Below are 27,986 nucleotides of genomic sequence, written 5' to 3'. Positions count from 1 at the left end.
TTTTTACTTATTTAAATATTTAAGGACCTTGTTTATTAGCCTGGCCTCTGCCTGCCTACGTACGTCTGCTCGATTTCTTTTCCCTACAGTACTCCGTCTGGAATAGCTCTCGTTCACTTCGTTTACTTCGGCAACTTGTCTCCGAACCAACCAGCGAACAGAGGGCGTTCCTGAGAGCGATTACGTTTAAGTTGCAAGCCTATCGTTATCGTTGTGTCAACATGTGTGGTTAACATACGGTTACCAAACGTTAGTGATTTAACTCCAATGATTTCAAACTTCAGACAAGCATCCACTAACCAGGAAATAACGTTTGCCAATGGATCTAGGCCAGACTCTCTGCGAAGTCAGAGAGTCTGGTATCCAGGCTACTTGTTGAGTGTGTGAAGAAGAATAACATAGATTTATGGTAAAATATATAACTGTATTAGTTGTTAGTTTGTGCTTTCACTCCCTTTTCACTTAACAAAACCCACATTTTGTCAGCCATTGTCAGGGGTCAAAACCCAAGGCGCCTACAATTCTAAATATGATCAGACTCCCTTTTGTGAGTTTTTCTACCTCACTACAAAGTGATACATTTTTATGCTTCGCTGCCCCGCTAAATACAGATGGAATGTAGTGTAGTAGGTAATACAAAATATGAATACTAAACAGACACATGCATCATTTGAAATTATATAAAAAGCAGATTTTTCACACCATACGATGGTAATTAATTTCAATATTTCAAATTTTCCAGGGCCCTCCTGGAGCATTAGGGCCCTGGGCATGTGCCCACTTTGCTCATGCGTTATTCCAGCAGCAGCAACAAGCAGAGATTTTATGTTGTTCTCATAGGCAATCTGCCGCCATGAAATATTAATGGACGACAATAATGAATAGGCCTACTAGAATGGAATTCCAACACAACTTTACTTCATGTTCTGCTCATGGCTATAGGTTACTCACTCCAGTGCATCACTTGTATCACTCTGCCATACATAACCTTGTCCTGTTCAACATACCAACACTGAGATCCAGCATTAAACACAGAAAAATGTGAGAAAAGCTATCAATATTACAATATCACCTAGCTATTGCTAATAGGTGGCAGTTGGCATATCAAGTAGGCTTACTACCTCATTTAGACTTCCAATGGTGTATTGCCATTCACAATGTTTAGTAATAATATATAATAGCATGTAATTGTATGTGTGTGTGTGGTTTTTGTTTAGGATGTTCACTTTCTTTTCCATAATGGCCTGTTTAATAGAATTTGTCCTTGTCAACGTGTCTTGTTCCATGGTGTGCATTTCTATGCTTTAGCCTAGGCTACTTTAGGCTACTCAAAACTCCAGCTGTAAGGGGTGGGGGGCTCAACCACACGTTCGCTGTTGGCCGAAAGGATACTGTCTGTCTGAAGCTGAATCAGCATATTTAATATTGAATTGAATCAGTATATAAAATATATTATATTTGCTGTTAAAAAAAACAATTTACCGGTAAAATAGTTCCTCCTGTAGCTGGACCAATCAATAAATCAAATCCCTTCTTTAGCTGACCTACCACCTGTTGATACGCCCCCCTAAATTCATTAGGCACATTGTCATTGGTCGGCGTTCCTACGGCAAGCTTGCCTAAAAACGTCATCCATTCTGTTTCCCACGCGGACCAAAAGACAGACAACACAGTCAGAAAGGAAACCCCATAGACAGTAAAAGGGAAACCCGAAACCAAAGCTTTTGCTTCATAAATCTGTAAGTAGATATTTATGAGTACTGGTAATCATTTGTGTTTGACACGTACATGTTCTTATCGGGGGAATGCACAGAAATGGTGCATATCGTTTGTACATATCGCCTTTGAGGTGCTAACTAAAATAGCAGATGAAGCAGCTAACGTTAATGTTACCGAATGATTGAGTAAACTTTAATGAGGCAACGTGTAGCCTTTAAGTTAACACAACTGATTACTTTTGCCCAGTCGCTACCATTCAGGCTTCTTTCACAGACTGATCAATTTCTCTGAGACAAAAACAAAAAAATTGGTATAAACGTGATGATGGCGGAGTACAATTTATGTTAACATTAACGTTAGTTACTCAGAATCTGTTCCCGTTAACATTAACGTTACTACTACAAAACATTAACTAACGTCAACGTTACTCATTGGCAGTGATCGATGTTGCTTCACACAACACCGCATATTATTCTCAGAATATTTATTTTAATTTCATTGTCCCCTAAAATGATGCTAACGTCAAACGAATCAAACAAGCCCTACTAATTACTTTATTGTAACTTTATTGTAGCCTAAGTCTCGGTCAGATGACCATCATCAGGCAATTAGGCCTACCTGACGTTGCAAATTAAAAGTTACAATTGCAACTGAAAACCGTGTGCGGGAGCTTAATTTTCTGTCACTGAAATGTCCATTTTCTGATCGCTGTTTTTTTTTCTACTGCAAAAATGTAAACAAGCACACAACTAAAAGTTAACATAACTTGCAGCTTGTTACTTGCATCAATATGGAAGTTTTAGCCTAGATGCAAAATAATAAGATTATCATTGCTTTTCAAGTGCCACCAAAATAGAATATGATTTTCAGTTGAACTGTGCGATGTTGTGATTGAAAACCCAGAGGTATCTGTTCTCTTGCATTTCAGGTTGAGCTCCGTGGCAAAGACCACAATAGAAAAAGATGTCTAAAGGAACCGTGGTCTTAGCATACAGTGGAGGACTGGACACATCTTGTATCCTTGTGTGGCTCAAGGAGCAAGGCTATGATGTAATCGCTTACTTGGTATGACCACTACATAAACAATTACAATAGGTACAATTTAGATTTAAGAATCTATAAGATGCCTAAAATATAAAGAGCAATGGCAGTTTGTTTTTTTAAAGTGCTAGTATATAGAAATTATACTATAAAGAAAAGCTCAGGATTCTTCCTTTTAATGCCACACGTTTCTCTTCAGTGTCACGAGAAATTAAATTTAGACTGGGGTAGCCATACATCATCTGGAATCTGGACCCATAACTGTAGTTCTCAGACCTTACATTTTCTGACTCACAGCTTTCAGTGTTAGAGTTGCATTTTTTCCACACACACGTTTTCCATCAATAGCTTAGCCTTCAATGTCAAAAGTGATATGATTGATACATACCATGCTTAATTGGCACAAACAAATGTAGCTGAAATAAACATTATCAGAGGCTACGACTTTTATGTCTTCCACTGAAGCAGAAAGGTTAGGCAACTTCATGACATGTAGTGAAGGTGACAGGTGGGTATTGTGTGGTCAGGCGGACGTGGAAAGGGGGAGATTAACTGCTTGTGCTGGGCTTGACGAACTCCTGACCTGAGTTTGGCTTGGTGGTGGAATCTGCTTGCAGTGCACTTTACCCCCTCTGTCTGCTCTGAACATAGTATGGCAAATGAAAAGGGGGTGGGGTAGGATTGGCATCAAAATGCAACCTACTGCCAGTTTTGGGTGTAACCATTTTCATATAGGTTAATTATTGTTACCTTACCTTAGTCCCCCTCCCCTAAACTATAGTCTAAAGTGCTTGAAAGCATATTTTTACTCTAGTTTTGCTCTTCCTGGAGTCTGTAAAATTATTCTTTTGTCATTTTTATTTTTCAGTAATTTGATCAAGGTGATATTTTTGTGTAATATCAATGGGTTTAGAATGGTTGCCATGACCATGCCAATGCTTGATCATATTTACATTCAAGTGGAGCCCATGTGGGGATGTGATGGTATACTACTTTGTGATTGGATAAAGAGAGTGATGAAAGGCACAATGAGAGAGGTTCCTTTCTCCCTCTTGAAAGATTTGTATTGCATTAATCCCAGTGGCACGTCAGGCCTCAAATTGAGTTGTGACTGAGGATTATATTGAGCACAGTTGTGGGAGATCACAATGAAAAACCTGGTGGAGGGTTGGGCCCCAGGGAAAACAAAAGGGAAGTAATATCTCTGGAATGCTACGCTAGGAATATCAGTAGCTTTGAGGAATCTGGAATGTTGAGTCAGAATTATTAGCATGTTATTACATGTTGTTGTGTACTGTACATCATAACATCTCATGGAGCCAAAACATGCACTTTATGTAATATGTTGTATTAATTCACCTACTTTAACCAGTTTGCTACTAGAAGGCATAATGAATGCTTTACTGAAGACATAAGACAGCTTGTGTATTGAGATCATAACGTTTATTTTTAGTTTCAGTTCAGTTCAGTAAACTTTATTGTCCCAAAGAGAAACTTGTCTCGCAGTCAGGTACACATAAATAGCACAAGATACACAAAGACACAAGATGGGGGAAAAAAGACACAAGTTAATATATAAGTTAAGAAAGTTAGGAAGCTGTCTTATCAATCTATGTTTCTGACAGATGGTCATCAGAATAGTTTATGTGCAATAAAGCAAAATTGTGCAAATTTAGCAGGCATATTGCACTAGGCAGTGTTTCCCAGAGCATTGAATTCCATTTGTGGTGGTTGGTTTGCAGAATTAACTTGAATGCAACAGTTTTTAACAAATTAGCACAGTGTGGGTTATGATGCTAACCAGATTTAAGCACAATTTAGTACAACCTGGAAAATCATTGTGTGGTGGCCAGTGTTGATATTGTGGTGGGCCGCCACAAATAAGTCAATGTATGGGAAACACTGCTAGGAATAAAAGAGTTTTTTGTACTATTGGACTCTTAGTCTCCGGCCTGAGGGAAGAGCTTCAAATGAACAGTGAAGGGGATGATTTTTACAGTCCAATATAGACCTTGCCTTCTGGATGACCTGCTTCTCATAAATGGTTAGCAATGACAACTGACCATTTATGAGTTTGTATTCGGCTCAGTGGTGCTGCCTGTGAGGGTTTTCTGATTGCATCCTACATGGGAAAGATTATACTCCATGTATTCAGTGAAAACTGTATTTTATGAGCATGGTTGCTTTTGAAAGTTTACAATAGTGGACTATGTTTGCTGGATTTGACAATGGTCTCTACATTTCACATGACCCTCCAGTGCGTACAACTTTGTGAACCTCTACGAAAGATACTTACTGTCACTGATATCCAAATAAGTAGAAAGCTCCCGCACACTATCTTCATTTGCAATTGTAACTTTATTGTAGTCTAAGTTTCGGTCAGATGACCATCATCAGGCAATTGCAACGTTTGTCAATGAACGACACCAACGCACATGAACAGAATCTCCGCGTGGTTGAACGTGGTTGAACACGCACATGAACAGAATCTCCGCATGTTCTTCGCTTTATTCAGACATGAGCTCATTTACATAATGTCCGTCGGAAATACTAGGACGGGAGTAGTGTAAGAGCCGGCTAAGTTCGGATTTCCAAATGTTCAGTTATGTTGTTCAGATCTACGGCCCAACCGCTTGATATCCGCAGAACATCCAGACTTACACCTATGTCTGAAAGCAGCTATAGTAGTTCATAGTACCCTCAGTATTACTTTTTTTGTGCATGCAGTACAAACTTTGAATGGCCTAGTCATACTGAGAACTTATTTGCCATCCATCCTACAACATTTGGGCAAACAAGGAATGCTATTTTTTTAGATATTAGCACCTAAACATGACTTTCAAGATAAGGCATTTTTGAGAGTGTAATAACTAAAACCAATCTAAAAGATTGGAATTGAACAAAAACATTTTACAGATGTTTTGGGACCTATACATTATGTAGACAAACTTTGAGGAAAATCTGAGACAGTTTGGCAGACATTTTCTTGGACTCTGTCTGATTTGACACAGAATCACCCAGTAGTGTATTTTCAGTTGGCTTCAGCTATGGCTTCATATTATTCCAAAGTACTGACAGGAATATTTATTTTGATTTAGATAATGCGATAATGAGTAACAGTTCGAAGAGTATTTGGTTAATGCTAAAAAAATGTGGCTAGCTAACTGCTCAATCAGGTCCGCTAGGCAAGGACCATTGGACGCTCTCTGAATTTCAATGGGAGTGAGTCAGTCAGCAGAGGTTACGTAACGAGTCCAGACTGCCAGCCTTTCCCTTGACCTCCTGTGTAGGGCTCCTTTCTTCCCGCCAGACATGCGGTCCAGTGAACTGGAACCAAATTAAACAGGATCCAAATCTCATTTGATTTGATTATCCTCTCTGGATAATTCACGGATCATATTAATAACTAGTTTTAACCCGTTTGTGGGTTTTGTTTTGCCATTGAGATGCAGACGTTATTTGTAATAATCTTATCAAGGTTTGTTTGTGGAACTGGAAAGGGGGCTGTGCTTCATATCCCTTGGGACAAATAAACTTAAATCAATAAATAGTGGACAACAAGCTCTTGGTATGCATTAGGTTGTTATGACTGCTTTGTTATGTAATCATCAAAGAAAAAAAAGCATCTCTGCATTGGTCTAAACAGTAAGTGCCTCTCTAGCAACGAGCTAATCATTGCTGTGCTTATTCCATGCAACAGGCCAACATTGGGCAGGACGAGGACTTTGAGGCTGCACAGAAGAAAGCTGAGAGTCTAGGGGCAAAAAAGGTGAGTGCCACGTGTCCTTAAGGAAGAGGGAAAAGGCCACAGCAGACTGTGCACCCCCACCATAAAAAAAAAAAAAATCTTGAAAGGTCGGGATATGAATTTGAATGTTAACATTCCCCGTGAATAGGGTACCCTGAAAATCAATGCATTTTTGTTTGTTGGGAGTTTGGGGTTATGATATTGGTTGTGTGTTCCCCTGGAAGAGACCCACTATAGGAATATAATACCAGGGAAGGGCAGTATTTATGATACATGTATTTAAAATATGTATTTAAAATATAATTGTAATATGTTTAATTGAATTGTAGAAAATGGCTTTGTATTTTTATAGTTTCAGAATACTGCCAAATATTTTTGGTAAAATCAATATCTTTGATGTGATGACATCATAAAAGTGCAAAACAATGAATGTAGCCTCTGACTGATGCTCACCTAGTAATTTGTCCAGACTTGATGTGATCAGAATATTGAGATTCAGGAAGATGATCCAGTGCAAGATTAACAGTAAGTTGCTCACAGAGTAACATGTAGGTTTCTCACACACACAATACACTACCGCTCTCACACCAACCCACTCAATCAACCACATGGTTATAGGTGTGGCTCACCCATACCTATAAGTTTGACGTAGAACGTTGGAACACCTTGGACTGTAATGTCTATGTCTCCTCCAAAACTGATGATACACCTTTCTGAGCAATGTTGTTGGGCAATATTCCTGAGTATTATTGTTCTGGCAAGGTCTCTTTGATATTGGGCCATTTTTTTTTCTTTAGAGCTGTAAGCATCAGGAGGCAAATTAAAATGATCATCCAATCAGAACATATAGAACACATAAAACAGGTTATGTGGTTGGCCTGCAACATTCCTAAAAGTTGCCCCATGTTACCCAAAACAACACAATGAAAAATTCATATTTATGTCCCTTAAAACCACATGGATCTCAATACAAATTTCAAGTTTTTTTTTAATTGCACTGTGCCTATTTCCAAGGGCATTGTTCCCACCTCTTTTGGGGCCTACCATCAAATGTTGGACCTCTGTAGAAAGCTGAGAACCTGTAGTTTTCGTAGGAAACAGTCAAAATAACAGTTACAGAGGCTAGAATATAGTTTTTTCTTTCTGCCGGATTACAAGCATCTCTGAACTGACCACATTTCAGCCCTCTAGGTCACTTGATATCACTTAGAAACATAACTGAGCCCTAGCACCAGGTCTTGTGAAGCTGTGTGCAAATGTAGATCAATATAGAATGAAAATAGGAGTGCTTTAGACCATTATTTACCAAGGTATGCTCATGCGTTTTGTAAAATGCCTATGGAAACTCCCCATAAGACTTATCCAAATGCATACTGACAATCAAATGCTTACTGCACATGAACCCCTTTGTGTAAATCATAATCCTGGTCTCAAATGAAAGGTAACACTTTGAGGTTTCTTGTGGACTATTTAGATTGTATGTCAGGTGTTCTGATATAGACTGACTACACAAAATATGGAATAATTACAAAAAAAGTCTCTCTTTTTGCATTTACTTTGTTGGTTGAGTGTGTATAAGATAGACTGTACAACTAATATTGGATAATACAACATGAAGATTTAATTTCTATGGGTTCTATGGGAATATTTCAGTAGCCAATATGTTGCATCTACTTATTGAGGTCAGGGTAGCACCAAAAGCGGAGGGGGGGGGAGGGGGGCATTTTGGATCAAATTTAATTGAGACATAATACGATTAATCTGAGAATGTAAAGCACTATACAGATTGTACATGAAAAAAGTTGTCATTTTTGGATTCCCAAGAGTCAAAGCTTTCAAATGGTGTTTAACATTACTATGCTACATAGCAATATGGTGCATACAATTGATTTAGAATGTTGGTGGGGGAGGGGTGTAACTGTCCTGCCGGCGGGACACTGAACACTATGTGGTTTTAATCAGAGTTTCCGCTTGAAAAAAATGTTGAGGTTTCGTTTTCCGGACATATTGATGATATGCCGGTCAAATATTCTATTATCGCTTCTTAATTAGTCAAGTTGAGGAAAACTAAAGACAGGCTATGTAGCTTAAAGAGTTAAACAGTTTTGCTCAGATGCGCACACACATTGAATGAGCGCTACCCTCTAATGCTATGCCTCTTTATTTGATAAAGTGAACACTAAATTAAGAAATATTTCCTATTCTGGAAAACGTTTAGTTTATTTTTCTTTTCGGTCCGCGGTTCTGCGGACCAGCAATCTCCTCGTCGAGGAGGCCCTAACCCTGCAGATCATAGACAGAGAAAGCATGCAGTGTCCAGTGTAGCCATTGGTCTGTCTACATGGAGAAGGACCAATGTCTGGTATGGCCGCACCCCCCGCAACTCCACTTTCAACGTCACTGATTTCGACAGATACGCCCGACACTTCTGCTTTTTCTCTGGTGGTAGTGGAGCTGACCGGACATCTGAGGCTTCAGGCATTACCGATTTATCATCATCAATCGCGTCTGGCCTGGCTGTCTGCGTGGGCCTGGCCATATTTGAACCGTTGATCACTCATTTGTTTGTTGTTTAACAGACGTTTTAAGTGTGCACTTCCTATTTGAAATGCAACATGCGTGTTGTTTAATAACACAGTTTGGCTTTATAGTCAGGCGCGACTTATATATGAAAATATATATAATTGAACATGTTTTTAAATGTTTATTCATATTAACTGACATGAACCCTACATGAAACATTACCGTCTACAGCTGCGAGAGAGCGCTCTAGGCTTGTGGAATGATATTGTAAGATCGCAAGTAAGACATTTTTTCGGTGGGTTTGGGGATGTCAGCCCCGGGAAAATGTATTAAATATAATGTAAATGCAATAGTTCTGCACACTTTCAGTCAGAGATTAGTGCTTGCACTATGCCTGAAACACATGTGCATACCTAAATCCTCAAATTATGGCTGGGATTCTATTTATAGCCGGGCCTCAGATTCGGACAAATAAAGGCCGGTAATAATTTCCTACATTGTTTCGATTTAACTCCTAAAAGAGCTCTTCTTAATATTTTATATTGTTGGTTGGTTTAATATTGTTGCTAATGAAAAGTTGACCATGGGTCTCCAACACGTCGCTCAGTCGCTTGCCGCCCCCTTCTGAGCTTGCCAGAGGCTGAAGCAGTAGCCTACATTTAAACACAATTGTTGCTGTGAGGCATTGAATTATGTAGGTCTACGATAGCCTAAATTGAGTTTTTTTTTTTTAATTATGCATGATTTAGTTGAATTTTATTCAACTAAATCATGCATAATTAAAAAAAAAAACTCAATTTAGGCTATCGTAGACCTACATATTTGGCTATACACAATAAGGTTTCCATTACAGCACAGCGCACGTTCCGTGAATGAAGGTAAGCGGATGCCTGGTCTCGCAATAAGCGGATGGAAATCCCGACACTCTTTCAACTACATGAAACTTAATAGTGAACCATCAAATACCCCACAGATTTCAGTGGCCATCAGCCCCAACATTTAGCAATATAATCAAACAGTCCAAACATAAATTAAATCCCAAACCAAACTGAACATCTATTGCTTTTGATAGCCTACCGGTATGCTGCTCCAAACGAAATGCTTGTCTCACAATAAAACGCACCAGTTAACAAATAAAGGCCTGCCTCGAATACAAGCCTGCTTCAAATAAAGGTGCTGTGCTTTGCGCAGCCTAAGTAAATAAAATACCCCAGCCATAATTTGAGGATTTACGATAGTCTGTCTCCTAAACATCCCTCACCCATTATCCAGACATGCATGAAAACATTTGAAAACAAAACTCAGTCATAGGTCAACCATAGAATGATGACTTTCTCTTCTGCATTGTCCTAACCGTTAAAACGAGGCATATATTGCGAGGCATTGCAATAATGTTTACAGAGATACACTGTAAGGTTGACTGCAAAGATTAATATGCAGATTGTTACGATTGACTAACACACGCGCGCACACACACATTATCGAAATCAGGCTCCGGACGCTTTAGGCTACTACAAAATCGGGACTGTCCCGGTTAAATCAGGACGTCTGGTCACATTCTGTGTGAGTACAAAAATACTCACAGAAATACAAAAATACAGTATTTGTACAGTATTTATTTTTATATATCATGTGGCTGCTGTATTTTGTTGTTCATTTTGATAAACTTAAAATAAGAGTATTTGATATTTTATTTTAAAGTATATTTTGATGTATTTTTGCCCATCTCTGTATAATATCATGTACCAGAAACAACAGATATTGAATGGAGAAAGGGAGCAGCACATTTAGTGTAAAACACCAGTAGAAGTTGCACTCGGGGGTGCCAAATACTCATACAAATACAACATTTGAGTTAAAATATGTACATTTCCATGGATTTTCCATGGAGTGACTCAACATTTGTATGCATGCTAAGATCCTGTTGATCGTAAGTTGTTCTAGGCAGAGCTTTGGTAGATCATGTAGCAAGTCACATTCTTGGAAAGCCATTACTAATATGGGTCGCATGCTGGGGGCACAGGCCTTGATCCATACTTAGGGAACACAGAATACAAGCCAAAAAGCATATTTCATGAAAAATAAAAAAACAGATGAAGAAAAGATAAAAAATATATATAAAAGTCAGTATATACAATTTAAAGTACATAGAATAAAATTATTAAAAAGAATAAAAATTAATTAAGAAACTTTAATTCAGTGACTCCTTGTCCCCAGCATGTGACTATTTCTTTCATTGACTCATCACAGGTGTTCATTGAGGATGTGCGAGCTGAGTTTGTGGAGGAGTTCATCTGGCCATCAGTCCAAGCCAACGCCATGTACGAGGACCGCTACCTGCTGGGCACCTCGGTGGCGCGGCCCTGCATCGCCCGCAGGCAGGTGCAGATAGCTCGCCAGGAGGGGGCCCAGTACGTCTCCCATGGGGCCACAGGGAAGGTATGCGCAGTGCACATTTAGGGCAAAGTCGGACAAATTATCTTTATAATAGATTTATCTTGTGGCACAGGTAGGAATATTACGTTGACTCTGGGGCGCTGCTAGATAATTTGGGCCCTATGACAGACAATAATTCTGGGGCCCCCGATAATATATAGTATTTATGGGGGTGGGGGGTGGCTCTCTAGGGGCCCCCTGTCAGTGCTGGGTCCTTAGAATCGTCCTAACTTTCCCCCTCCCAGCAGCGCCCCTACGTTGACTCATCAGTGTTTGTGATTAAGGTGTTGCGCATGGTGTTAAATTACCAAATTGAGTTTGCCTTGTTATTATTTTAGCTTTGGTTAAACTCTTTGCCCATCATTCAATTTAGGGCTCTTAGTTATTTAGGAGAGGTTTGTATTTTTATCATGGTAAGAGCAGCTTGCTTTACAAGTTGACCATAAAGGAAAAGTGATTTTTCACATAAATCTGTTTTTTGAGGTCACCGAGTCGGTGACAAAACATTCTACAGTCAGCAATAAGCTATATTTTGTTCCGTGTGGAGTAGTTGGAAGGTTGTGCGAAAATATAAGATCCCTGAATCATTGATTGAACGTCTGAGAGTCTACACTGTCTTTTAAGTAGCCTATTTAGAAACATCTATGTAATTCAACCAGTTAGTCTATAAGTATATATACTCTTTTGATCCCGTGAGGGGAAATTTGGTCCCAATCAGTGAATTAGTGAAACACACACAGCACACATTGTACACACAGTGAGGTGAAGCACACACTAATCCCGGCGCAGTGAGCTGCCTGCATCAACAGCGGCGCGCGGGGAGCAGTGAGGGGTTGGGTGCCTTGCTCAAGGGCACTTCAGCCGTGCTTACTGGTCGGGGTTCGAACCGGCAACCCTCCAGTTACAGGTCCGAAGTGCTAACCAGTAGGCCACGGCTGCCCCTAAAGTACCCATTCCTAGCGCTTATCGGTGTGCTTGCTGCTAAATGGCAATAAGCACCAAGATTTACAAGTCTTGTGCTCTTACATCAATAAAACTGCTTCAATCATGAGCATATTCAAACTATGACCACAAGTCAATTAAGGAGACAATTTGGACTTTGCTCTTATAACCTCTGGAAAATTCACACGCCAAGAGCAAGGTTAGTTGCAGGCATGCATGTGTTCGCTTTGTTTGCTGAGACATGTTGAAAAAAATGAGTATGCCAGTGGTGCACATTGTATATGGAGTGCATAAAGACTGCGCCGAAGCTTGCCAAAACCTTTAGACTTCCAAACTTCCCGACCTATTTCTGCTGATCCAGGAAGCCGTGAGACTCCTTGTTTAGTCTTCTCAGATGGCTCCCAGTGGCTCAGTGGTATACGTTTAAATGTCTGGGTGACTGATTTGGCCATACGCTCTAGAGTTCCTTCAAAGAATGCACATGTGCCACTTCTGTTAGGAGCACCCTCTGAAGGAATGCAGATGCAGTTTTCAATATGGCCAATAGGGGGAGACAAGTTACTATTTAAAGACAGACGCCCTGAATGATGTAGTGGGGCTTTCCATTTGACTCGTAAATCACCCGCCCGAGTTGGAAATTGTAAATTTCCGAGCTTTCTTGCGGCATTTCACGCAGGCACGCCCCCTTTACCTAGGAGTTCTAGAGGGTACCCCGAGGTGGCCGTAAGACCTTACGACAAACATGGCTGCGCCCATAGTTGAGATAAGATGACATGTATTTTCTTTTCATTTGTGCTTTGTTGTTTTTTAATGTCGATGCAATGCTCGTACACGCTAGATTACATTGCTGCTTCAATCCGGTCACCAATTCATGCATTGCACGGTCTTGCTGCGTGTGCAATACAATGTAACGATTTGTTTTCCAGCCAGTTAGCTAGAGGCTACATGTAGCACAAAACAATAACCATGACTAGCCTCCTGCTAATGCCCCTCGTGGCTTGAGAGAAACATGACCACTCTTGTTGAAATTGAAATAGGCGAAATTGAGTTACTAAAACAAGTTTTTATTAGTAATTCATATTGACTATACCCAACAAGGGAGAATGAGGGACATGTTCTTGTGGTTCTTGTGTTCTAGACCAATGTGCAACACTAACGAGACAGCTACTATACTGGTGGCATCAATGTTCTTCCCAAAAAGACTACAAACCCCAGCGTTCGCGTTAGCAACTCATTCTACATGTTGTATGGGTGGGCGTTCGATGATTTACGAGTCAAATGGAAAGCCCCATAAATTACAGTATTTTTAAGTTGCTTTGGCGCATTTCTCAGATCAGAATGGTAGTTCTCAAAACTGTTTGTTCAAACTCCATATCATCCTATTACTTGTGCACATCATTAAAGAAGTTTCTCCCCATCTTGAACAAATTACATTTCTTACATCCATCCAACTGATTTTGTACAAAGGTCTGCTGTTTTGTTACATTTTCAATGGCTAATGTCATGTTGGTCAAAATGCAATATACTGGCTCCCTGTTGAATAGTCCTACCCCATAAAACAAATTGGCCTTATTTCATCGCTTGTGTTATTACATGCGAATGTGAAACTACTGTCATAGTCTGTTTAGCATATACTTATATGTGACCTGACAGACAGGAATTTCAGGATGTATAGAAATTTGTTCAGTGGTGCACAGCTCAAGGGGCTGACCAAGGGGTGTTTTACTGTATATTCATAGTCATATTTTTCATTTGTACAATGCTGTAAAAGTCTTTGTTTTCTTTATACAGTCACAATGTCTGTCAGCAGTAAAAACTTTGAAACATATTCAGTCTCATTCAATCAACCCTCTTCACACACAATGTGTAACATTATAGTTTTAAAATAGCTATGCCACATAAAAATAGCAAATAGAAAAATAGTAATGCCTTGCACATTGATCGTTAGAAAAAACTTAGAGTAAACTGCCATATTGACAACAAGACAAAACCATTTGAGTATCTTGACACAAACAATGGCATCATGACTTGCCATTCTGATTGCACAGACTGTTCCATTGGTATTAACAGAGGGTTAAAGCGGAGCGAGAGGCTAGTAATCAAGGATCTTTGGTATTAATGCTTGCTTTTGACACATAAACAAAGCATTTTGAGCAAGATGCATGCTTTTGCAGGTAATCCACTATGGGGTGCAGTTTGCACTAATTGTTTGGAGAAATCTGTTGTGCATATGTTAATTATGATTTGAGAAATGCACCAAAGCGACTGAGAAAAACTGTAATCGGGTAAATTTGTTGTCCACCTGTGCATGTTGGCTCACATAACTTTTTTGCTTTCTTTAATGACAATTATAGGGGCAAAGGTTTGCGGTAATCTGACTACAAGTTGCCTATGTTTCAAAAAGTTGGTGCATACTCTCTTTAAGGTCCAGTAACCTGTAGTATCTTCTACTTTGTACACGCTGACTGCATTTACCCTGTGCACCTCTACTTCATTAAGCACATATATCACAAATCCCCATTTTCTCTCTCTCCTCTCTCTCTCTCTCTCACACTCACACTCACACTCACACTCACACACACACACAAGACTTTTGTAAGGTCTCCTCACTATTTGTGTTGGAACTGGAAGAGAGCGATTCTAACACAAATCCCTCTTAGCCTATACCTTCCCTTCCATGTGTGTCAGTGGCAGCACAGCATAGATCACTCTGTAAAGGACTTTACGCAGCGCTGTCTGATTATTGAGGCATTAATGTTATTATTTTAATAATGGCGATGGCTGGGTTAGTTGAGTAAATATTTCATTGCGAATGACCAATGTATTACTTTCTCTTTAAAGGGAAATGACCAAATTCGCTTTGAGCTGACCTGCTACGCTCTCTACCCTGAGGTTAAAGTAAGTGCTCTTCCATAGTTTCTGGTGTCTTTCTGATAATATTCATTTAGTAGTTCGTCATCACAGCCAGTTTCTTCTGAACTGTCCTCAGATCATTGCTCCCTGGAGGATCCCAGAATTCTACACCCGTTTCAAGGGTAGGAAGGACCTGATGGAATATGCTGAGGTAGAAACCAGAGGCTTTTGGCCATCAAACATTTGCTTCTCACTCAGAAGGACACTGGTTGCTGTCTGGTTATGCTTTTAGTTTTTTTTTTTTCCTTTTGTGTTGACAGCAATTCTGTGTTTAACATTTCTAAACTGTTAAATTGTTTCTGACAAATTATGAATTGTTTCTAAAATGATAAAATTCAGTCAAACGGTCTAGATATGTCCAGGTTAGTGCTAATCAAATGCTGATGAGTAAAGTACTTGATAGCTGGATGAAATAGGGATGGAATGGTAAAGATATTCCTCTAGAGGGAGCTGTTGGTTCTTGTGAGAACTATTATAAGAAATGGCAAGATGCCATTATAGTAAAGTATCCTTGTCTTTTAAGCCCACAGGGATTAGTTAAATAGCAGTAACTATGGTGACTAATTTTGTTGTCTGAGTCTTTCTTTATGTGTTTAGCTTAGACCTTTTGAAACATAACTGATTTTAGATTTAATCAAAGGCATTTTATGCGGCTGATTGTCAGTGGAAATTCAGTTTATCTGTGTGCCGTTAGTATTGCACACAGCCGTGCCTCATGAAACGCAAGTAAGTTTCTGTAAGTTTGGAATGCACCGACTAACAGTGTGATGCATAGCCTAGCATTACTTTTAGTCTGGTGAACGGAGAAAATATTAAATACTCTGGCACCATGAACTGCTCCAGATTCGGTTGCCTTTTGCATGGGCAAACGTGTGTGTGTGTGTGTGTGTGTCACCAAATCTATATGGCTTTAACACTAGATTTTGACTGCTGACTTAAAGACATCATGCAACACATTTTGCATGACTTAAATCTGTTACACGCAGTGTATTACAGTGCTTGATTACAGTGATTGCAAAAATGATCACAACACCAGTATGAGATGTCCAACTGTAAGATAAAAAGAAAGATTCTCCTTGACCATTTCCTCTGAGAGAAGAGCCAGATTTTTGCCAGGGCTGTTTGTGTCATCTTGTAGTGGTGTGACGGAGAGTTCCTTCTCTCCCACAGAAACATGGCATCCCAGTGCCTGTCACTCCAAAGGCGCCATGGAGCATGGACGCTAACCTCATGCACATCAGGTGAACCATGATGATTTTGACTTAATGAGTGAGTGAGTGAGTGAATGCATTTTCCAAGCATTTGCCTACTGTGTGTTTCACACAGGTAAAAATGTTTTTGCAAATTAATTAAATGGTAGTAAATGGCCAAAGTGTGTTGTATAATACATTAAGGCTTTTTTGAAGGTGTTACAACATGTATTACACATGTGTAGGGCTTATCTCTCTGTAAGGTGATAATTTGTTGAGTTACAATTTTGATAATATTGAATTGTATCTGTCTGAACAGCTACGAGTCCGGTATCCTGGAGAACCCAAAGGTAACCTGTTTTTCCTCATCTTCGTTGATAGGTCTTTGTGTCCTGTCATTAATAAATATTCCATATCATGGCTATTACTAACATTTATTGACCTTTATATTGATGTTTAATTGATTGCATTGTCATTCAGTTTGTCAATTAGTAGGCATTAAAGGCGCAGTCAAGTGCAAGGCAGTAAATAATAATGCTAGGTCGAAGCTATTTTGGTATTATATGTCATTGCTCACATCAGCTAGCAATTCTGCAGATGAATCCAAGCTAATGTTACCAAAGTGCAAATGTTTAATCAACTATCACACATATGTTCCTTGCTGGCCATCGTTGTTTTAAAATGGCGCACGTACATGGAGATTCGACCCCAGCTATGTATATGTAAATTTAAGGATTTCTAAGCCAATAGGTATTCTTTGAATTGGTGGTGGTGTTAATTAAACATGAATAAGGCCAAATTTGTGAATGGGAAATGTTTATTTTGTTAACAAACAACTGAAAACGTTACACAGTGGACCTTTGTTATGAATATATGTAGTGTATTTCAGAATTGTATTCCTCTCTTGGTATGGAGCACTTCCTCTTATTGTAGGAATGTTTTGGTGTTGTGTTGAGGTGACTTGGCAACCTGGAACCTAAAAATATGATATGTAGTTCAGTGTTGCCAATAAAACCTCATGGAAGTGTAAGGAATAAACAGTTCAGCTACACAAAGTCTTGTAGTACTTGATATGATATGATCAAAATCCTGAGCGCAAACATGGGTGGATCAACACATGAGATTGGCGTAGGAGGTCTATGTATAATCGACTATCTACAAAGCAACACCATTTCTTTTTTTTTTTTAAGTATATTTTTTTGGGCTTTTATGCCTTTAATGCAACAGGATAGTGGAGAGTGACCGGAAGTAAGTGGGAGAGAGAGTCGGGGTGGGATCCGGAAAGGACCACGGGGCGGGAATCGAACCCGGTTCGCCGGCATACGGTGCAGGTGCCCCAGCCAGTTGCGCCACGGCTGGGGCCAAAGCAACACCATTTCTGTGAAACTCTTGAATGATTTCATGACAGGCAGTCCTCCCGCACAAGAACGTCCATTTCCTCTGATGTAAACCGCACCATTTACGACTGGAAATTGACTCCATTGTTAAACAATTACTGAGCTCTGTGTGAACGTAAGGTTGTATCAGCGATTGCAAAAAAAGGGCCAAACATAAATGATCACGTTCATCTAATCTTTCCTAATGATCCGCTAGCTGCCCTCCCCATAAGCAGGCCGTCAAAAAAACGCATCTCTGTAGGCAGCCTAGGCTCTGAGATCTGCACACAAAAACAATTGCTAACAACAAGTGTTGCCAACCACTCAAAAGCAAAATAAAGTGTTCCAACCAATAACCGACGAGATGTGCGTTCAGGAGAGTTTCGATTGCACAGGAGGGAGGGGAAGGGAGAATCGAGCTAGCTCTCTGTTTTGTTTGAACGTCAACAGAAGTTACGTTACCCCACCATCGCTGATACAACCTTTGATAAGGTGTGGTCAAATCATTGTGATTGACAGATAAAGAATAACATCGTTAACACATCCACTAATTACTCAACCTAATAAGGCTTGATTGGGCCCTCCGTTGTGTCAATGAATTAGAAAATGTTGGTATTCCTGCCTGTTCAGACATAACAAAGCCCACTCACAGTGCTTGTCGCACTATTAAATTAGGCCCCTTTGAGTATCTTGGAGTTTCTTTGGGTAATTTGCATGGCCACCACAGCATATGTTACTATCCATCATGATCAAAGAGCAAGCGTGATGTTTATGTGACTGTTTGCTAAGACTGATGGATAGCGATGGCCTCAGTTGTGGTTTTAACTCCGCCGACTCTGCCTCCCAGAAGTCCGGTCGGCAAAACCACACAGAGAGTGACGCCCAACTAGAAAAAGTCAAGGGTCAAGCACATATGGCAGGTCACCGAGTCACAACCTATAAAGCACATCCTTTCATTTTCTCACACTCTCTCTCTCTTTCTCTCTCTCTCTTTCCCTCTCTCTCTCTCTGTGTCCCACTCTATCGCTCTCTTTCAACCGCCTCTCCTTGCGGGTTGCGAGTATGGAAGGCGCGATGGCGAGGGACTCCCACACAGACACTGACTGACTTGTCGTGAGAGTGGGCCGAGGTAATTTCCAATTTCATGGGAGCGAGAGGGTAAGGGTTGGGAGAGGGGTAGGGGTGAGCTGGGGTGGGGTGACCCAGCTGGGCCCTCCTGGGCTCTCCCTGGTTCCTCAAGGGCCATTGTTAACCCCACTCCCTCCTCCCCAACCCACTTTCCGTCGCTGCCGCAGGCCCCACAACGTGGGAGGGGACCCATTTCAGTGTGACACCGTGACACCAAGATGTCACCAGTAACAGTAAACTACAAAGGCGACGGCATCAGGACCGACAGGACCCTTCTGAGAGGAAAAAAAAACTAAAAGAAAGAAAGAAATGGCATGTTGAGGCGAAGGAGGGAGGGCTGGAGGGAGGCTTCTTTCTTTTTAATTCACCCTTCTGTATCCATCTCTTTCTACTCCCTCTCGTTCCTCTGTATCCATTTCTTTCTTTCACTTTACACATGAGTGTGTGTGTGTGTGTGTGTGTGTGAGAGAGAGAGAGAGAGAGAGAGAGAAGAATCCACTGTATCAGCCCTTTGGTTCCCACTGCTTGAAGAAATAGGCTCAACCTAATACATCATAATAGCATTGTTCTTGCACCCTACTTATAATTCAACACAGTTTAATATACCCAGTAAATGCTACACCATTAACAAAAACACTGTGCATTAATATTCAGCATGGCCACAATAGGCCTGTAAAAGTAGTTAAAGACGAGCAGTGCAGCAACTAAAACTGACAGTTGTTAAGCTTCACTGCATGTCACCTGAAGAAACTGAACGATAATGTGTTTCGTGTCTGACGTAGGGGAAAAAGCATTCACACACATTCAGTGCAAAGTAGAACACGCATCCAACAAACGGGAGGAGGGTACACATGTGAGCCATTTCATAAACTATTTGTACCTCCCTCCGTGTCTACCTGCTCTAGCTTTGAACACCTGAAAAGGGATGCAGGGCGAAACTTGTACTGCATGCAACAGTGTACGGATTCTTCACACACTCACAGTCCTACAGTATGTCCACTGTGCACACAGAATTTGCCGTTACACTTCAGAGCTTCTGAAAAGCTAGTCATTTGCCAGGTCATCTCAGGTATGTCACTCTTAAGTAATGGCTTCACTGAATCGGTGTCATTAAGTCTATAATTGTGTCATTAGGCAAATGGCTCGGGTTAGCCTGCAGGGAAGTGGTGTGGAGAGGGTTGTCATGGTGTTATGCATTTTGGACTCGGGTTACCTTACAAGCCAGGAGGGTGTGTTTACAGTCAACGCGGCCCACCAGTCACACAAATCCCCACTCTCTGTGCTCAGATTGTACACAAGTCGCTGGTGTGTTTTGGGGCATATGTTCCTAACAATGCAGGGCTCCTTGTCCGTCATGATCTGATTTCACCAGTGGAGTATGCTACTGGTGGCGTTGACTGAAGGTGTTATAAGAACACTTGTGAGTGCACTTGTTGTTCTACCGTTATAGGAGTAGCCAGATCATGAAGAGGTTCTTAGATACAGGGACTGAAGACAAAATGATATTCACAGGGTTCCCACAGGTCATGGAATTTCTGGAATATCAAGGAATTTTAGAAAGTCTATTCCAGACATGGAATGTAAGGGAATTTGATCATTCTTGGGTCAAAGTCATGGAATATCAGGGAATTTTGTTGAAACAGTTTAAAATTGACTTGCCAAAATACATTAATACAGATATATTTCCACACAGAATTGGTGTATATTTGGTCATTAGCTTTACTGCTTGTTTGAGTAGTTGTGGTTAGCCCAACTTTATTTATTCAATGCCCATTTATTCATCTTATACTCAAAAAAAGTAAAAGATTCTGGAACGCTCTGTGGCTGCTCTGAAATCTTTGGTTGGTATATTGTATCATTCATATAGTAGGCCATGGACGTTTTGTTTGTTTATTGTCAGGGAAAAGTCATGGAATTTTATATTTTACTTCGAGTGGGAACCCTGTATTCATTTTAGTTTGTTTGTGTAAAAACATACATTTTCAGTTCCTGTTACAGTGTTCCAAGGCCTCTCTAAATGGTAACCGGTTAGAATTACATTGCCTTTACAAATTGTATTGATTTATGGCAGGTGGCACACTAGCATAAGCTTTTTTCTGCACAACAGCCTTAAAGCATAAATAAAACAGGGTTTCCATGGGGTTATGAAAAGTCATAACAAAGTCTTACATTTAATAAAAAGTATTTTGGCCTTAAAAAGTCATAGAAATGTCCGGATTTTCCATACAAGGTCATAAATCACATTTAGTCATGTCTTAAATTTATACACGTGTTCATTCATTGATTCTACCATCGTCTTTTTCCCCTGAAAAATGCGCTGGCGGCGGCATTCATTCGTTCTGCTTGTTGTAGTTCTGTCTGAGGAATCTGAGTGTTAGCCAGAACTACAAGGTCCTTGCGGCAGTGCAGCAAACAGACTTGTCTGAAGGATTTAATCGCCAGACTTTCACAGAAATCCGCACAAACTCCAATTTGTTTTTCATTTTGAACGGGAATTATTTTCTGTAATTCGTGTAGGTCATACATTTAAATCATAATGGTCATAAAAAGGCCTAAAAAGTCTTAAATTTGACTGACTTAACCCTGCAGAAGCCCTGTAAGAGTACATTAGCTATAAAAAGTAACTGTTAAAATTATCCTATGTAATATTAGATCTTTAAAAATGTCTGATAGCCTAACTTCAGGCACAAAAAATGTCCTTGCTTTAAGCCCTGGTGCTACCAACTGCATGATACTAGGCCTAAATATTTTCTTAGTTTCTCTGGTATGTTATTTCAAACAATGTTTCTGTAATTTATGCTACATGGAAGATGATAATAAATATAGTAAGGAGGAAGCGTACGTTTTTTTCTGTATGCTAAATGAAGATTTAAATGGTTCTATCTATCTATCTATCTATCTCTATCGACTCTCGCTCGTTTTATCGCTCTTATCGTTCTGGCACTCTTGTCATTCTATCTTTCGTTTTACCGATCTTATCGTTCTATCTATCGTTCTATCGCTCTTATCATTATATAATTTGTTTTCTCACTCCATCTATCTGTCTCTCCTCTTTTCTCTCTCTCTCTCACTTGTCCTCCCTCTCTGACCCTCTTGACAAGTGTTCATGGCCTGGAGCTGGGTGCCAGTCAGCACAACAGTGCTTAAAACGAGATCCCCTCACTAAACTCCCTGGAGCCAGGGATAAGTGTGTGTGTGTGTGTGTGTGTGTGTGTGTGTGTGTGTGTGTGTGTGTGTGTGTGTGTGTGTGTGTTTGCCACCCTCTCTCTGGGGTGGGTCGGTGCAGGCAAGGCGCAGGGCTGGAGCGTTGTTGTTTGGTAAACAGAAGGAGACCTTTGATCAGATGAAACCCGTCGGCTGCGTCCGACCTGTTGGGGCTACACTGGGGGTCCAGAAGTGCTGCTGCCACAGAGGCCGAGCAGGAGAGGAAATGAGTTCTGAGTCAGTGGCTACTTTATGGATGAGCCCAAGGCCTCTCTGCCCAAAGGGACCGGATGTGTGTGTGTGTGTGTGTGCGTGTGTCTTGCTCTCCTTGTGTAACCCCAGAGTTGTAAACCTGTGTGACTTGGACAATGACCACAGTTAGACACATTGTCGGCAAATGGCTGATCCATGTCTCTCTGTTGAGGTGTGAAAGGTACACTAAAGACTTTCAACTTCACATAGCCAATTTGATGCTAAACGAACTTGTATTAGGCAAATCGTTCACCTAACATAGCTATGCAGCATAGACAGCATAGACGTCGCTACCGAGAAAACCAGCCATGCAACTTCAAGAACGGCGGCCCGACAAATCTCACAAGAATCGTGAAACATTACCTTGTCAGTAGATATAGCTCTTTGGAGATTTTTGCCTGTTGTTAATCCTTCACCTCCACAACAAAATCATTTTCCTTGTGTACAGGGAGAATAAGTCACAAGAAGTTTGCTATTTACAACAGCAGAGTAAAATATAAATATATTGCGACTCTAGAGGGAGCTCTACAGTCGCCGAAAATACCTAAACCTGCAAAAACTCACTCATGAATAAGGGGCCAACAGGAATCTGTTGGAGTGTTTTGTTTTGAAACTATAGTATAGGAAATATCTCCATCGGCTCTTTTTGATCAATACTGTCATACATTTTCTGTACAAGAGAGAAAGATTGACATTTACCGAATCTTCTGGGATTCAAAATGTCTATATCTGGAACTCAGTCAATCGTGCATTTTAACCAAATGTTGTGTGTAAAAAAATGCTAATTATAAATTCTAATCCTTGCCTCTGTTTACCATATTTATGACTTGTGTCTAAAAGAAGAGGGAGGCTAGACCAGAAAACACAGTCATTTAAGTCTCACTTCCAAGTCAGTGATCAAGCAATCTTCCATTCTCTCCCTCCTTCCCCCTCCTATCTTCCTCCACAGTTCTCTTCCTTTTCCCCCCTCTCTCTCTTATTGCACATTTTCTCTCTCTCTCTTTTCCCCTCTCTTCCTACCTCTCTTTTTCCCTCTTTTCTCCCTCTATTGCACATAATTTCCCTCCCTCCCTCTCATTTTCCCTCTCTCTCTATTGCTCCATTCTCTCCATGCCTCTCTTTCTCTCTACTTCTTTTCCTCCTCCTGTCTTGTTCCTCAATTCTCTTTCTCCTTCCATCTCTGTCTTTCCTGTCTCCCTCTGTCTCTGCACTTTGCCCTTTCACCTCTGAGATTTGATTGAAAGGCAATGAGGCAGCTAACGTGTGGAAAGACAGAGATTTTCCAGTGCTTCGGGGGATCATGCTGTGGCCTATCATCCTCCCTCTCTCTCTCTCTCTCTCTCTCTCTCTCTCTCTCTCTCTCTCTCTCTCTCTCTCTCTCTCTCTCTCTCGCTCGCTCGCGCGCGCGCGCGCGCGCGCTTTCTCTCTCTGTCCCAACAATGTAGCAAGCGCCAAGGCCAAGTGGAGAACCGGCAAACGTCAGTCTGATGTAGTGACACAACGCCGCGGTTCACGGCCCATTTGCCATCAATACACTCTTTCTCTTGCACTTCATCACGCTTTTTTCTCCATCACTCTCTCTCTCATTCTCTCTCTCACTTGCTTTTTTTCCAGATTGATATGACATGGGCAGGCCCACCTGCGGGGGGTTGGAATTGAAATGCATTGATCTGGACAAGTTATCCTCTCCCTCTTTCTCTCCGAACAACTCTATTCCTGCCCCTCTTTCCACATGTGTGTGTTTTTCTCTCTGTGTTTTTGATTTCATAGAGTTTTGGATGAAGTATTACAGTATTCAGACTTTAGGATTTTACAACCTAAAGATTTGACCCATGTGAATGAGGTCAAGGGGAGGGGGTGTAGGTATGATTAACATTGATAATTGATGAATAGTGAACTTAAAGGAAATCTGTGGGTCACACACACATTACTGTAGTGAGGTCAGGTACTGTAGTCCGTGATGGTACGACTGCATTTATGCCCTCACTATCAGGCTCTCAAAGTCTGTCACGGACCGTCCGGACAGTCCACAAGTCCAAACACCGTCCACGGCATGCACAAAATGGAAAGTACAACTATTGCAGCGGATAGATATATATATATATATATATATATATATATATATATATATATATATATATATATATATATTAGGGCTGTCAATCGATTAAAAAAATTAATCAAATTAATTACATACTCTGTGATTGATTAATCTAAATTAATCACATATATATTTTTTGCTGTGAAAGTATTTTAAATTCAAATGAATCATTGAATAATCAGCATTAGTGACATTAAAGTTCAAAAACTCTTTTATTATTATTTTCACTGTTCAAATAATGGCCATAATAATCTATGATATGACCTAATATGCTGAGGAAATCAATTCAAAAGTGGAAGAAGTTTTTTTTTTTCACATACAAGGCATTTCAGGCCACAGATATAACCTAGGGCAGTGGTTGTCACAGTGGGGGTGAGGGGTGCCAGGGGGGCCTCAGCAAGTTGGAAAGAAAAATAAAAGCAACAAATATATACATTTGAAAAATGTTTAAATATACCCATTACTATGAGGCTTGTTATACAATGCCATTATAATAATTTGTCGCATATCTGAACATTATTTTCCATGATAATGACTGGGAATAGTAGAGTGATAGCTCTCATATAGCAGAAAGCCCCAAATGTAATTTTACACACTGTATGCTCCATCACAAAGTGCTTGTGGCTAAAATAATTATTAGGATTAGCTTAATGTATTTTTAAATTTGCCGTAGTATTGTCGATGGGTTTAATAACACATCAAGGGGTCCTTGGCCAGAACCTAGTGGTATTTGGGGGGCCTTGTCAAGGAAAAGTTTGGGAACCCCTGACCCAGGGGACACAATGAAAATAAATACTCCCCTGAATGTCAACAATATTTCTTTGCATCGATGTGCGACTTTAGAGTTGATGAACTCCGGTGATATGCAAATTCCTTGCTGCAGACATTGCAGAGGGCTTTATTTTAATCAACACTTTATTTTTATCAACATCAGGCCGTTTTTTAAAAGTAAATGTTCCAATCAATGATCTAGGCAGCACATTTTCTTCTCTCTCCTTTATTTTACAGTCTAATGGTTACTGACTAGAATGGCTCGGGGTCAAAGGTCACACGGAATCGATTAATCTGCGTTATTTTTTTTAATCAGTTATTTTTTCTCAAATTTATTAATAGAAATGAATCAGTTATTTTGACAGCCCTAATATATATATTAATATATTACATTTAGTGCTGTCAGTTAAACATGTTATTAACGGCGTTAACGTAAACCTATTTTAACGGCGTCAATTTTTTGCCACCAAAGATTTGACCGTCACTTGTTCTGTTATCAAAATTCCTCTTTGGCACTCTGCTTTCGACATTCATTTACATTAGATTCCATTCAATACAACTTCACACACCAGCATCGCACTTTGCCGCCGTGTAAATCACAGAGCTAGAGCTAATAGTTATTGATGACTTGCAGGTAGGCCTAGTGGATGATTTCTTTTAACCGTTTTCACAGCATTGTGTGTCTGATGCACAAAATCGGAAAAGCTGTAGCTGTATGGATGTATGCAGAGTGCCTACGGGGTGGGGGGGTGGGGGCGTCCCTCTGACAGGGACTCTTTTTTAAAAAAAGAAAAAGATTAAAAAAAAAACTCCTTTTAAGGCCTGTCACTTTGGCCCGATTCTTTTCCTCATATCCCGCCAGGGCACCCAGGCGTAAAATCCAGGGAGTCTGATGCACCAGGCAGGGCAATTTCAGTGTTTAGTTAAAAGGAAAGTGACGATTGGGACTCATCACGGCGTCTGGATTAGTTATTGCTCGACGGCAATATTTGTCTGGTAAAGGTTTCCATTTAAATGCACCCGGTGGTTATTTTGCATAGTTTTCATCCCCTCCCTGCAATTTGCTTCAGCTCACGGGGCAGCAATGGCCGTCTCCACCCCTCCAGATGCCTCCTAATTGCCGGGGGGGCCTGTCAGCACCATCCAGCATTCGTCACCCTCAGAGCCTTATCCATGGATGCGCTATGTCCGTTTTTGCCAAAGTGCAAATGTGTTCTTGCCTGCCTAGCGTGAACTAATGTTTCCCCATGTGTTCCTCCCGGTCCCATGGGCCTCAGACTACGTTTGGAGGAAAGGCAAAAATGGCCGTTCACCCAACAGAAAGCAATTCAATGGTTACCTGTCAAGGCCAGTTCGACTTATCACCTGAAGAGGGACATGTTGGAGTGTTGACGAGACCTCATTCCCCATTTCAATTTCCAGTGTTTATTTATTTTTTTCTTTATTTTGAGGTTGTGGATAGCATTTCTTTGCGCTTGGGCGCATTTCTTCTATAGTGGGATCAGAGGTAGATGTGGTTGTGTGTGTGTGTGTGTGTGTGTGTGTGTGTGTGTGTGTGAGAGAGAGAGAGACTTTTTTTTGGAAGGGGAGGTGGTCTGGCCTCCATCTCTGGGTGCATCACTCTGTCTTGTGGCCCCCTGCTGTGAAGGGCAGCTTGGGGGAAAATGAAACCAAACAGAGGGGAAAAATGGGACATTGATTTTTTGATGTCATTTCACTTACATCTTGATGGCATTTCAAGGCTGGTGTATTCTCCCCCCCCCCCCCCCCCCCCCTTCCTCCATCGCACATCGCACAAACTCTTGTTGTGACCCATACAGTCCCCTTTACATCATTTTGACATGTTTTATTAATGTTTTTACCATTTGTAATATCGGAAATGCAGGCAATCAGAAGATGTTCCAACTTTAAAGTGCCACAGAACTTTGAGGGATGTTAGGCTATATTCACTTGTAGCCCAGATAAATAGCCAGGCTAAACTGGACCATATGAGACTGATCATGTTTTATTTATTTTATGGTTCCTATTGTCGTTCCTAGTTTATGTTTTTTAGTTAACAGTTCTATTATTATGACCGCCGCGCAGCGAAGCGGCGGTCATATAGGTTTAGTCAGATTTTTTTTTTTTTTTTCTTTTTTTTTTTTTTCTTTTTCGCATGCCCAAATTTCCGTCAATGATTCCCAGGACACTGAAAGACCGGGGTACACGAAACTTGGTGGGCATGTAACCCCACATGGATAGCATGGAACCATCGTTTTTCGTTTTGATCTGTAGCCCCCCCGCTGGACTGGACCCCCCGAAAGGAGGGTAGGGCAGACACAGTTTTCTGTGAATATCTCAAAAAACCGTAGGGTTTAGGAGGACCATTTTTTTTTTGTATGTTGATCTCAAGGGGCCATGTCAACCTATTCCATAACCACTCATTTCATGTATAGCGCCACCTAGTTAAACACAAAAAAGTAAAAATGAGGTGTTGTAATTGAAGGTATCTGTGACCTAACATAGTCAAAACTGCACGAAATTGGAAGTGTAGGATCATTATGACACCCTCTGTATGCACGCCAAGTTTTGTGGAATTCCGTTCATGGGGGGCCACACAATAAATTAATTTATGTTACTATACACCAACTGGCCTGTAGGTG

The 27,986-nt window shown here is 40.6% G+C and overlaps 1 protein-coding gene across 2 annotated transcripts in view; it reads left to right on the top strand.

Annotated features, from left to right (window-relative positions):
- The first annotated feature begins 1,584 nt into the window (after positions 1-1,584).
- Positions 1,585-27,986, top strand: part of ass1 (argininosuccinate synthase 1) — a 51,334-nt gene continuing 24,932 nt past the window's right edge. The window contains exons 1-8 of one of the 2 annotated variants that reach the window (XM_042059726.1): positions 1,585-1,739; positions 2,648-2,784; positions 6,461-6,529; positions 11,282-11,470; positions 15,251-15,307; positions 15,399-15,473; positions 16,493-16,563; positions 16,832-16,862. In XM_042059726.1, the coding sequence (XP_041915660.1) occupies positions 2,683-2,784; positions 6,461-6,529; positions 11,282-11,470; positions 15,251-15,307; positions 15,399-15,473; positions 16,493-16,563; positions 16,832-16,862 (594 nt within the window). In that variant the 5' untranslated portion in view covers positions 1,585-1,739; positions 2,648-2,682. Of the gene's footprint in view, positions 1,740-2,647; positions 2,785-6,460; positions 6,530-11,279; positions 11,471-15,250; positions 15,308-15,398; positions 15,474-16,492; positions 16,564-16,831; positions 16,863-27,986 lie in introns of those variants that run through there. The other variant, XM_042059727.1, reaches the window with a different exon arrangement.

Source organism: Alosa sapidissima, chromosome 13 (genome assembly GCF_018492685.1).
Source record: "Alosa sapidissima isolate fAloSap1 chromosome 13, fAloSap1.pri, whole genome shotgun sequence".
NCBI lineage: Eukaryota > Metazoa > Chordata > Actinopteri > Clupeiformes > Clupeidae > Alosa > Alosa sapidissima.
The sequence above is the reverse complement of the archived record's forward strand: the minus strand, read 5'-3'. Positions and strand labels throughout refer to the sequence as shown.